We start from the raw sequence: 12,994 nt of genomic DNA on the forward strand, positions 1-12,994 counted from the left end.
AATTGTTTGATCTAATTATTTTATATCAGTTATTTTCTAAATATTCAAATCTTAAAGTAACACTAGAAAATAATCTTATTATCTTAAAGTACCAGAACCACCTCCAAAAGCTGTTGAAGAAGTTGAAGCACCTCCAGCTACTGTTACAAAAAGGGAAAAGAAAATTCCTGAACCAGAAAAAGGTACAAACTTAACCGGCACTTTCTAGGTTGTCTCATGCAAATATACATCATTTAAAATATCATTACACAGGCATTAAAAGTTGAACACATGACCTTAATCTCGTCAGCTTAATTTTCTTTACCATTTCACGCTCATGTGCAATAATCATTGGCTAATGACCACCAATTTGTTAAATAAATTATTAAGTTTTAAACACTAGGAAAAACATGTATTGATGGTCAGTGAGATGAATAACATCAAAACCAATATAATTGCTTTACTATATTTTCTGAATATTTTGTTGAAAATGCAAATAAACTAGATCAAATACTTGATTTGATAGCTATATTTGTATGCATTCTAATATCTCCCAAGGTATATTAAGTATGCCCAATTTTGGTTTGACTTTGTGGAAAACTTCAAAAATACTGTAATAACCTCCTTATTACTGTGATTATTTTAGTGCCTGAAATAAAGCCAGCAATACCTCTTCCTGGACCAAAACCAAAGCCTGAACCAGGTAAGTAAGCTTATGCTCAATGTCAACAGTGTATTCCTTCATGCTTTGCACAAATAATGTACAGTTTATAAGAAAAAGTCAGTATGTAGCAAATAATTTCTAATGTCCTAATATATTGTTGTATTTTATTTAATGTAACATTAAATATATTAGAATATATTATTATATTATATATAGGTTATATTATAGTTAGAATATATTAGTCTCTGAAGAACTAGTTATTTGAAGGTTTTAAAATTACATCAGAAGAGGCAAATAGGCCACCAAACTAGGTTCTAGGAAATGACAAATATATACATTAATTCAATGGAATTCTCTGCAGAAGTGAAAACAATCAAACCACCTGCTGTGGAGCCTGCTCCAACCCCCATCGCTGCCCCTGTGACAGTACCAGTAGTCGGAAAGAAAGCAGGTATTTATTCTGAAGTGTTCTTTTTGCTTGTTTGTTTTGATGGCTTAATAAAAGTATTCATACTTGAATAAAATTCAACTCCTCATATGTTGAAACTAGGTATCATTTCGACTGTGGGCGTTTATAAATTCTTGATTAAATTTTCTCCATCTGGTATCCTTTACCAACCTAATCTCTCACCCAATGAGTGAATATTGTGTTTTGATTGGAGTGTACACTCCTGTGATGCACTATTTCTTGATATGCTTTTGATATTAAGTAATGAATGTGTTCAACGCTGATGAAACCTAAGGAGACAGACTGACACTCTCTCAGGATGTGTGTACAGGAATCCCACAGAGCTTCAGATTTCCCATGTGCCCTGTAGGACTCATTTTTCATATTTTGATAAGACTGCGTATTGGGATAATGTAACAGTTCTGGAAATGGATAGTGTTAATGGTTGTATAACATTGTGAATGTACTTAATGCAACTGAATTGCATCCTAAAATCATTAAAATAGTAAATTTTATGTTAGGTGTATTTTACCACAATAAAAAACAAAGACTGCATAGTTCAGCTTTTAAATCTGTATAAGAATTTAGATCAATAATAATTTTCTTAAATGTACTAAGTGGTATAACAATCTTAGGTATAAACTTAAGGTGCTGTTTGTAGTTCACCACTTAGATGATAATCTCAAAACCAAAAATGGTTTGATGTGTATTCATCATTGATAAATACACGTCGTAACTATTAGATCCTTGGATAGTTACTTAATCTCTTCAAATTTTAATGTCCTAGTCTGTAAAATCAGAATAATAATTATATCTGCCCCGTAGGATTATTGTGAGTGTTAAATATCTGTGAAACACTTAGCACAGTCCCTGGTACATCAGGACCTTTAGAAATATTTGGCTTTTTATTGTGTTTAATGACATGAGACAATATATTATATTCTTTGGCTATAGTGTAATTTTAATATTTATGTTAATATAGTTCGTCACTGATATTATGGCGTGGGCATTATTCTTACTTTTAAACTTTTATCATTTCTATGTGATACCTTTTATTAGTTCAGAAAAGGATGATAACTCCCATTGAGCTAATTCATGTGTAAAAATAAAGCTTTTCTCTCATCCCCAGGGGTTGAAGCTAGAAAACTGGTTCTACAGTTTATACTGCCCCTGCATTAACAGTTGAATTAAGCTCTAAGTGTAGGCACTGCCTTGCTTCTACTTTAGTTCATTGTCTAATTAAGGGAAATTTTCAAAGGAATCCATATATACGTAACACATAGGCCTTTTCTTTTTCCATAGTCTTGCCTGGATTTGTCTGCCCAATTTTACAAAGAAAGGTTTTTGGTAACTTCTGGGCCTTTTTCCTTTTGCTTACACTAATTCCTTGTTGATAAAAACTTACTTCCTTGGTTGACGTAGCCAACACATCCATAAACATATAAAATATTTTGCATAGCCAGGCAAGAGTAAAACTCTTCCTCACAAGACAAAAAGAGTGTGCCTTCCAGAAATGGGAGAATAATTAAGGCACTTGTTGAAAATATGTTTTAATCCTAAATATGTTGGCACGTTAGCTTCATCCCATCATTCTCAGAATATGCCTTCTTTAAAATATCAAAAATATTTATTAGAAATATACATTCTCCACAGAAATCATATAAATAAAAAACCAATTTTTCAATGCTTAACAATAAATAACATGACTCGCCTCGCATGCTTTACTAAGTATGAAATAAGTCTAAAAGTTGTTTAAATGCTGTTTTCTTTTTTTTTCAGAAGCTAAAGCTCCTAAAGAGGAGGCTGCCAAGCCGAAAGGTCCCATCAAAGGTAAGATTCCTTCCCCTGTATGTCAATAGTAACCATTCGCTATGGGAAACTTTACCTTCAAAGGTAACTTCACATTTAAGAGGGAAAAATTCAAAATGTGTAACAATCTTCTCTATTCCTAATTAATTCTGCTAAAAGTAGTATGTCTTCTGATATTTCAAGTAATACACCTTTAATATTATTCAAGAGAGATATATATGCCAAAAAATGTGTACATATTTTAAGAGATGTTAACACTTTGGTCAACATTGCTCAAGAAGTAGTTTGCCATAATCAGAAGTGTCTGGACACTTTGAGTACCTCTTATAATTGCAGAAGTCAAACGTGACTTATATGCATCTTTTGTTACCAGTATGTATTGAGTATTACAATTTTAATACAGTTTTTTTTTCTTAAAATGTGTATACATTTTTTGGCACCCTCTGTATATTAACATAATGAATCCTATAAGATTTTAGCTTCATTCTTCATATATATGATATTTATTCATGACAGATAAAATAATTAGACATTAATCAGGACATTTTATATTTGGATTTAAAAACTTGAGAAAATGAAGAGCACTTATTATTCATGGATTCCTTATGCCACCTCATATTCCTGTCTGGAAGAAGGCAGTATAACTTCAATTGACCCTTCAATTGCCTGGTGTTTCATTTTCTGTTCTTGTCTTCTGGTTGCTCTATCACTGGTTTTATCCTGCAACCAAGTATGCACTTTCTGACCTTTCTGGCAATGCCAATCAACTTTTAATTTCTTTTGAATTAGGTGTAGCTAAAAAGACTCCTTCACCGATCGAAGCTGAAAGGAAAAAGTTAAGACCAGGAAGTGGTGGGGAGAAACCTCCTGATGAAGCCCCATTCACCTACCAGCTAAAGGCTGTGCCACTGAAGTTTGTGAAAGAAATCAAAGACATCGTCTTGACTGAAGCAGAGTCAGTTGGCTCTTCTGCAATCTTTGAATGCTTAGTATCCCCCTCTACTGCAATTACCAGCTGGATGAAAGATGGTAGCAATATCCGCGAGAGCCCAAAGCACAGATTCATCGCAGATGGTAAAGACAGAAAGCTGCATATCATTGATGTTCAACTTTCTGACGCTGGAGAATATACCTGTGTTTTACGTTTGGGAAATAAAGAAAAGACCTCCACGGCTAAACTGATTGTAGAAGGTAATTTCCAGGCTTCTGAAGATGGTCCATATTCAACTTGAATGCAATAAACCTCAGGAGTAATTTTTATTGTAATTTTAGACAAAACTTCATATTTCTCAGTCTTATTTCATTGAAAATATTGTATGTGTTGAAAAGTGTTTGCAGATTTTTAATACTAAAATTCTTCACAGAACTTCCTGTGCGTTTTGTAAAAACACTTGAAGAGGAAGTCACGGTGATCAAAGGACAGCCATTGTACCTGAGTTGTGAGTTAAACAAAGAGCGTGATGTGGTCTGGAGGAAGGATGGGAAGATTGTGGTGGAGAAACCTGGCAAAATTGTGCCTGGGGTTATTGGCTTGATGCGCGCCCTCACCATCAACGACACAGACGACTTCGACGCAGGAACATACACAGTTACTGTGGAAAACGCCAACAACCTGGAGTGTTCATCCTGTGTAAAAGTAGTAGGTTAGTACTTTGCTGGAATATTTTGTTCTGCTTATTATTGTACTAAGAACATGGGGGAGAGAATTTTATCTCCCAGTATAAGAATATCGGCAGTCTAGTGCCTTATCTGAGAGGCTGAATATCAATATCTCATAGCAGATTAATTATGTCCAGTTTTTAGAATTTTTTCTATTTCTGAAATGGACTAAGGGAGTTACTTATATTGACTGTTCGGGTCATAATTGTTTTTCTGACCTCACTTTCATACAGAAGTCATTAGAGACTGGCTGGTGAAACCCTTACGAGATCAACATGTGAAACCCAAGGGGACAGCTGTTTTCACCTGTCATATAGCAAGGGATACTCCAAACATTAAGTGGTTCAAAGGATATGATGAAATCCCCTTGGAACCAAATGACAAGACTGAGATAGTAAAAGAAGGAAATCAGCTATTTCTCAAAATTAAGAATGCTGTGCCAGAAGATATTGATGAATATGCAGTGGAAATTGAAGGGAAAAGATACCCTGCAAAGCTGACACTTGGAGGTATAAAAATTTTACCTTTTATTCTAAAAGATAAGTTTTGTGCATACATAAGGCAAAAAAAAAAATAACCAAAAAAAAAAAAAAAAAAACAACACATGAAAGCAAAGCACTGTTAGACTATTTAAAGCATTATGGTTTTTCATCCTTGACCAATACAGAACGTGAAGTTGAATTGCTTAAACCAATAGAGGATGTTACCATTTATGAAAAAGAAAGTGCAAGCTTTGATGCGGAAATCTCAGAGGCAGACATTCCTGGACAATGGAAACTGAAAGGAGAACTTCTAAGGCCCTCACCTGTGAGTAATTTTCCATTTTAAGTTGTTAGTCATATAAAATAACTGCATCTTATATTCAGGTTTGACATTCAGATTTGGTTCCATAATGATGCAGTTATTTCAGGCTTCTTAAGTCTCAAAGAGGGGAAGACATTTGATGCACTATTTGTAGATTGCCTCAATCATTTAAAAAGAAATTTCATGACAAGATGTTTTTACTTACTTTTATTTTTAAAAATCTATAGAATTTTTAAATTCTATAGAAAAAAATCTATAGAAACCTGTATCTGAAACTTTTCTCATCTACGGAATTTTATCTCATTTAAATGCTAAATCAAACTATTGTTTCTCAGACTTGTGAAATCAAAGCAGAAGGTGGAAAACGTTTCTTAACTTTGCACAAAGTCAAACTGGACCAAGCTGGTGAAGTCCTTTACCAGGCACTTAACGCAGTCACAACCGCCATTCTGACAGTAAAAGGTACGGGGCTGTTAGAAAGCAAAGCATGGGCTCAACTTCATGTTATGTCCCTTTGCATCCTGATAAACCTCATTCTTACTGTTTGATTTTCAGAAATCGAACTTGACTTTGCTGTGCCCCTGAAGGATGTCACTGTTCCAGAAAGGCGACAGGCTCGATTTGAATGTGCCCTCACTCGAGAGGCAAATGTTATATGGTCTAAAGGACCTGATATAATCAAGGCATCTGACAAGTTTGACATTATTGCTGATGGAAAGAAACACATCCTTGTTATCAATGATTCTCATTTTGATGACGAAGGATTCTATACTGCTGAGGTGGAGGGCAAGAAGACCTCAGCACAGTTATTTGTTACAGGTAAGAGCTGATGAGATCTGACTATAACATCCCATATTTAGACACACAAATATATGACTTTAAAGATAGAACACCAAGTCCTAATAGCTCTAAGTGATAATTGGCACCACTGTTTTACTTTTATATTGCCACCAAAAAAAACCAAACAAACAAACAAAAAAAACCTTAATTTTTTTTTAACAGAGAGTAGCTCCATTTGAAAAGATGAGTAAATAAATGCCATGTGTAATCCTTTTTACGCAGGCAAATCAGAGTACAATATTTCTCAAGGTAAATTTCTTTCCTGAGCGTATTGCTTGCTTTACAGGTATAAGATTAAAATTCATATCACCTCTGGAAGATCAAACAGTGAAAGAAGGAGAAACAGCAACTTTTGTTTGTGAACTTTCTCATGAAAAAATGCATGTAGTCTGGTTCAAAAATGATGCCAAACTCCACACAAGCAGAACTGTACTCATCTCATCTGAGGGCAAGACTCACAAACTGGAAATGAGAGAAGTGACACTGGATGATATCTCCCAGATAAAAGCTCAGGTTAAGGACCTGAGCTCCATGGCACACCTGAAGGTCTTAGGTAAATGTGACCAACTATAACTACATAGCCAGTTTTTAGATGGTGGGAGTGGGTAGTAATTAAATATTTTGCAACCTGTAACTCTTTCATGAACTTTCACTTTCACATTCTTCTGATTATCTGATGAATGTCTTTCACAGAGGCCGATCCCTATTTCACTGTGAAATTACATGACAAAACTGGAGTCGAAAAGGATGAGATAATTCTGAAGTGTGAGGTGAGCAAAGATGTGCCCGTGAAATGGTTCAAAGATGGCGAAGAGATCGTCCCTTCACCCAAACATTCTATCAAGTCCGATGGCCTACGCCGCATCTTAAAAATCAAAAAGGCAGAAATTAAAGATAAAGGCGAATATGTGTGTGACTGTGGCACAGACAAGACCAAAGCAGATGTTACTGTGGAGGGTGAGTTGCTCAAAAATTGTAAATTTACCGTACTTGAACCTGCGGTTTGTCGGTTCTGTCATTCTAACAAAACTTGGTATAATTTCAGCTCGACTAATAAAAGTGGAAAAACCTCTGTATGGAGTAGAATTGTTTGTTGGTGAAACAGCTCGCTTTGAAATTGAACTTTCTGAACCAGATGTTCATGGCCAGTGGATGTTAAAAGGAGAGCCTTTGACTGCGTCCCCTGTAAGTGAAGAGTATCTGATCACACAGGAGGGGGCTTGCTGGGTTGTTTAGGGTGAAGAAAGATACCCTTCTGGTATCACATTTCTTGATGATTTGTCAGAATAACCAGTTACGAAAATGATGTTTTTCTTTCTCTTTCCTTCTAACCCTCACTCCAAACAGGACTGTGAAATCATCGAAGATGGGAAGAAGCATACTCTGGTCCTTTATAACTGCCAGCTGGATATGACAGGAGAGGTGTCTTTCCAGGCTGCCAACGCGAAATCTGCAGCCAATCTGAAAGTGAAAGGTACGCTCTGTCTGTCAACCACCTGTTTGTATTTCCTCTAAAAGACCTCCTGTGAGACCCTGACTTGATCAGGGGCCATGAATGGAAGCATGGAAACGTGCATGCTTCCATCCATACCATCAGTTTTCACAATGGCTTCATCCACACCATCCTTTTTTTTTTTTTCCAGAATTGCCACTTATCTTCATCACACCTCTCAGTGATGTGAAAGTCTTTGAGAAAGATGAGGCTAAGTTTGAGTGTGAAGTATCCAGGGAGCCCAAAACCTTCCGTTGGCTGAAAGGAACCCAGGAAATCACAGGTGATGACAGATTTGAGCTTATAAAGGATGGCACTAAGCATTCAATGGTGATCAAATCAGCTGCTTTTGAAGATGAAGCAAAATACATCTTTGAAGCTGAAGATAAGCACACGAGTGGCAAACTGATCATTGAAGGTAAATATTTTGATCAGATAGATCACCTTTAAATTATCTTTCCTTTGCATTTATTTTTCTATTTCCTCCTTAAAAGGCTAGAATTAATGAGTTTCCCTTTTTTCCTTGATAGGCATCCGGCTCAAATTCCTTACTCCACTCAAGGATGTAACAGCCAAAGAGAGGGAAAGTGCTGTGTTTACTGTGGAGCTGTCCCATGATAATATCCCAGTTAGCTGGTTCAAGAATGACCAGCGCTTGCATACCACCAAGGTGGTCTCAATGCACGATGAAGGAAAAACTCATTCAATCACATTCAAAGACCTCTCTCTTGATGACACTTCTCAAATTAAAGTAGAAGCTATGGGGATAAGTTCAGAAGCTAAACTCACTGTACTTGGTAGGTGCTTTTTTCAATTGAATTTTATTGCACTAAATTCAGCAGAAATTTGTAGATATGTATTATTTAAAATTATTTATAACAGTCTTCCAACTGTTATAATACATGCAAGCAGCCGCTGTCCTGAAGAAACTATCACATATGTTATCAGGTTTATTTCTAAAATAGTTTTCCTAAAAATATGAGGATTTAAAGTAATGAAGACTCAGGCTTACAAAATAGCAAGTTAAAATCAGAATGAAAATTCTTGATTATATTGAGCCCCGTCATGTTTAAAATAGAAACATAAATACTTCCTAACTCCTCACTTTATCAAAATTATTTCAGAAAAATGTTTTTTCAAGCTTCTAATAAAAAACACAGAACTTACATTAATAAACCTCATTGTTTTTCTTAGCCACTTAATATCAAGCAGATTATATATGATGTCTAACATACAGAGGGTGCCAAAAAATGTATACACATTTTAAGAAAGGAAAAAACTGTATTAAAATTGTAATACAATGAATGACGCTAGCATTCATTTGATTAATGCCATCTTTTGAGCGAACGTCATACTACACATGCTACCGTAATTCAATTCAACTTCGAAAAGTAATACATAGGTAACATGTATTACATGTGTACATTTTTTCAGCACCCCTGGTATAGAGAAACTGTTAAAGGCAAACTATTAATTGATATTAAGAAAAACTAATAATGTGAATCTGAAAGTATAATAGATTTGCTAAGAAGTTAGAAATTTAGCCCAATGATGAAGAAACATGTAATTATATTTGAAGGTAAATTGCATAGTATCTTTCAAACTGCTATTAATAAAATACTTCAAAATATAATATCAGATCTTGACCAATATGCATTTGTTTCCTTTCTAATATTTAGAGAACTTTGAACATAATGAATGAGTGAGTTTTTGGTACAATTTTAACATATGCCCGGAACTCCATGAGCTGCCTCTTAAACTTTTCAAGAGATTGTCATTTCCCTAGGTGGTTAATGAAATTTTTTTCACTTATATTTTACTTGCAGAGGGAGATCCATACTTTACAGGAAAGCTTCAAGATTATACCGCCGTAGAGAAAGATGAAGTGATTCTACAGTGTGAAATCAGCAAAGCAGATGCTCCAGTGAAATGGTTTAAGGATGGAAAGGAAATAAAGCCATCTAAAAATGTCATTATTAAGGCGGATGGCAAGAAGCGCCTGCTAATCCTAAAGAAAGCCTTGAAATCAGATATTGGACAGTACACCTGTGACTGTGGAACAGATAAGACCTCAGGAAAGCTTGACATTGAGGGTAAGGAAATTTCCATGTGTTTCACTCTTGAAGTTATTGGGATTATGTCTGTCCACAGCTAATGATACATGCTGACCCTTTACTTTTTTAGATCGGGAAATTAAATTGTTGCGACCCCTGTACAGTGTGGAGGTGATGGAGACTGAGACAGCCCGTTTTGAAACTGAGATCTCTGAAGATGATATCCATGCCAACTGGAAACTCAAGGGAGAGGCACTCCTCCAAACACCTGTAAGGCTATTTCTGAACTTGTCAACCCCTAGAGAAGCTGTGTGAAATAGAAAAGGACAAAAGTCAGAGTGCATGCGGGGCATTTAAAACATATCAGGTTCTCTATCCGACCTGAAGCCAGAGAAATATTAGGGTCTATGCCTGGGCTCAGACAGGCATACTTGCATTATTTTTGTTCCAGTATAGGGGTAGAAGGGTGTCAATATCCTGTGGTGCTGCCAGTTGTTCAGAATCGTATAGCTAAAATAAACATTGCTTTCATGATGGTACTTGTAAGCTTTATTATACACACACACACACACACACACACACAAAAGTTCAAAGTTATATAAAGTTTCCTCAACAATTATTGGTAGGTTTGCTTTCTTTAAGATAGTATATCCTCCAAAAAAAAATCCCAATGAAAACTATTTCCCACGAAACCTTTTTTCTCTTTGGTACAGGAGTGTGAGATCCGGGAAGAAGGTAAAGTGCGCTTGCTTATTTTGCACAACTGTCGCCTGGACCAGACTGGTGCGGTGGATTTCCAAGCTGCCAACGTGAAATCTAGTGCCCACCTCCGAGTAAAACGTAAGTAGTATGCGCTTAGGCTGAATTTTCAGTATGAATTTTTGCAGAAAATGAATGTGAGTGAAAGTAATTGGGATTATTTAATTAGAAAGAAGTATTAAAGTACCGAAACTGGCTTTCTGGTATTTACTTCTTTGACATCCTAATACACACGTATCATTGACCTTGCCATTTAAACAAAAGGCAACTAAGCAAGTCAGATATTTCTAGTTTGTAATCCTTTCATTCAAAGTAGATAGACATACAATAAAAATCTAAGTCAGAAATCTAACCCTTATAGACGACGTGCTTCAAGTGTCTGTACAACTGTAGGACTATAAAGGAAAATTTTGCTGTGTGGGCATTTCAGACTAAAGAAGGGAGGCGGAGAGCCTTGGGCTAACATTTTTGGAAGGTGCAAAGTGTTTGATGGATATGGACAGGGTATGTGATTGAGAGGCCCTCATCCTCTTCCAATCAGAGTCGTAGTTATTTTGGAAGGAACTTGACGCCTGGCAGAGAGACAACAGCACAAATTTCTCGCTGACCTTGTAGAACAGAACGAAAGGGCCCTACAAATACCCACTCTCTGGCCTCCAGCTCTCCTCTCCTCAGCACCGGGGGGCCACGTTCACATGGGAACCAAACTAGTGGGCTCTCTTTCCTTCTTGAAGAAAGCAGCTGTGCAGATGAACAACTGAGTCTATAAGTATTCTTTTGGAGTTACAAAATGAGTAATCCAAAGGTGTTTCCTTCCTCTCGCAAAGCACGAATAATTGGTCTTCTAAGGCCTCTGAAGGATGTCACAGTGACTGCAGGGGAAACAGCCACCTTCGACTGTGAGCTCTCTTACGAGGACATCCCTGTGGAATGGTATCTCAAAGGGAAGAAACTAGAGCCCAGCGATAAGGTAAAAAGCTGGCATGTGGTTGCTTTGTCTTGTTCTTCCTTTTTCTCTCAGGTTCTTCAGTCTTCACTTCTGCCTGCTCCTTGTTCTTTGCTCTTTCTTGTGTCCCTTCCTCTCCTTTTCTCCCTTCCTTCCCCACTCTAGTCTGATTTCTAGTCTGAAATTGTAAAGCAGGTTCTTTAAATTTTTGTTGGGTTTAACCTGATGATATTTTTTTATTGAAATGTAAATAAAAGTTAAATTACAATCAATTTTAGCTTTTTGAAGAAAAGGCAAACACTCATTAGCTATCAATGATGGTTTGATTAACTGGAGACATGAAGGAGCAAAAAGACTTCCTGATTGGATGTGCTGTAACAACTGTGCACATTAAGTTTTGTGACTAATTCTCCCCACGCTGTCTAGTGTTCTGCATATAAGGGGATTAAGAGGAGAGGCTTGAAATTCCATTTCAGGCAGTTGATCAAGTAGTTGAGATAAGTTCTGGGCAGATTTGCTCTTTAAGCATTTCTCCAAAGCTATTTTTAAGCCTCAAGGGCTTTGAGCTGTGCAAATTCTGGAATGCGAGTGGACTATTTAAAGTGCAACTGATGGTACTGACAAGGAAAAAAGGGCACTGTTACCACATATATGAACGAATACACTTTAAGAAGTTTTAGTAAATAACCAGCTCCTGGTGTTAGCTTTTCTATGTCCAAGATTTTATCCATAAGTAAAAACCAAGGTGATTTTTCAGGTAGGCCTAAAATATAATTTATCTAAATTGAGTTATGTATTTTGCCCCCCTCCTAACAATGTCTGTGTTTACATTATCTTGATAATTCACTATTAATTACTGAAATAAAATATATAGAAAATGTCCAACATGGACTGAAAATAAAGCACAGGACAATTCATTGTTCTCTGGCAGTTTTTTCCAGTATTTTAGAAATAATACCAAATATGCCATCAGGGCTTCGATACAAATCAAACTTTTAAGACTTAAAGGAATATAATCAACAAGGGATTCAGTTTAACAAAGAGCCACAAAGTTGACTGAAAAATTTGAAGACAAATACCTTTGAGCAACTGCTCTAAAACAAATAGGCAAACAAACAAACAAACAAACAAAAAGTAGTAGTCTAAGTGGTTAAAGTGTAATTTAGTAAGAGTCAACTGAGAGATAAAGCATGGCTGTTATACAGACAATAATCACGAATGGTCTCCTTTTTTACCAAGGATAGAAAAAGCAGCCATATGTTCAAATTGCAGCATGAAAATTAAGTTACATATGAGGAAAGCTTCCTTACAATGAAATCTTCTAAATATTGAACTGGGTGACGGAGTCATCTCTGCTTTCAAATTTGCTTTATTAAAATATACATTTGTCGTATTAAGTGTGGTTTAATTGCTTTCATGTCTAAAGGCAGAAATTTGGTTGGGTTTTCAAGATCCTATCTAAATCTGTAAATTCATGATTTGAAAATAGAACACTGCTTAAGGACAAATAATGTTATTCTTTTGCTACTGAATATCTTTG

General features: G+C 36.0%; 1 protein-coding gene across 1 annotated transcript in view; it reads left to right on the plus strand.

Annotated features, from left to right (window-relative positions):
* Nucleotides 1-12,994, plus strand: part of TTN (titin) — a 271,719-nt gene that overhangs the window by 158,223 nt on the left and 100,502 nt on the right. The window contains exons 181-200 of the mRNA XM_033112268.1: nt 90-182; nt 626-682; nt 1,005-1,094; nt 2,871-2,921; nt 3,690-4,091; nt 4,265-4,543; nt 4,793-5,068; nt 5,227-5,366; nt 5,699-5,825; nt 5,919-6,182; nt 6,490-6,756; nt 6,897-7,160; nt 7,249-7,388; nt 7,551-7,677; nt 7,847-8,113; nt 8,226-8,492; nt 9,522-9,788; nt 9,880-10,019; nt 10,463-10,589; nt 11,336-11,478. Of these exons, the coding sequence (XP_032968159.1) occupies nt 90-182; nt 626-682; nt 1,005-1,094; nt 2,871-2,921; nt 3,690-4,091; nt 4,265-4,543; nt 4,793-5,068; nt 5,227-5,366; nt 5,699-5,825; nt 5,919-6,182; nt 6,490-6,756; nt 6,897-7,160; nt 7,249-7,388; nt 7,551-7,677; nt 7,847-8,113; nt 8,226-8,492; nt 9,522-9,788; nt 9,880-10,019; nt 10,463-10,589; nt 11,336-11,478 (3,788 nt within the window). The remainder of the gene's footprint in view (nt 1-89; nt 183-625; nt 683-1,004; nt 1,095-2,870; nt 2,922-3,689; nt 4,092-4,264; nt 4,544-4,792; nt 5,069-5,226; nt 5,367-5,698; nt 5,826-5,918; nt 6,183-6,489; nt 6,757-6,896; nt 7,161-7,248; nt 7,389-7,550; nt 7,678-7,846; nt 8,114-8,225; nt 8,493-9,521; nt 9,789-9,879; nt 10,020-10,462; nt 10,590-11,335; nt 11,479-12,994) is intronic.

The sequence above is a fragment of the Rhinolophus ferrumequinum genome, chromosome 8 (genome assembly GCF_004115265.2).
Source record: "Rhinolophus ferrumequinum isolate MPI-CBG mRhiFer1 chromosome 8, mRhiFer1_v1.p, whole genome shotgun sequence".
Classification (NCBI taxonomy): domain Eukaryota; kingdom Metazoa; phylum Chordata; class Mammalia; order Chiroptera; family Rhinolophidae; genus Rhinolophus; species Rhinolophus ferrumequinum.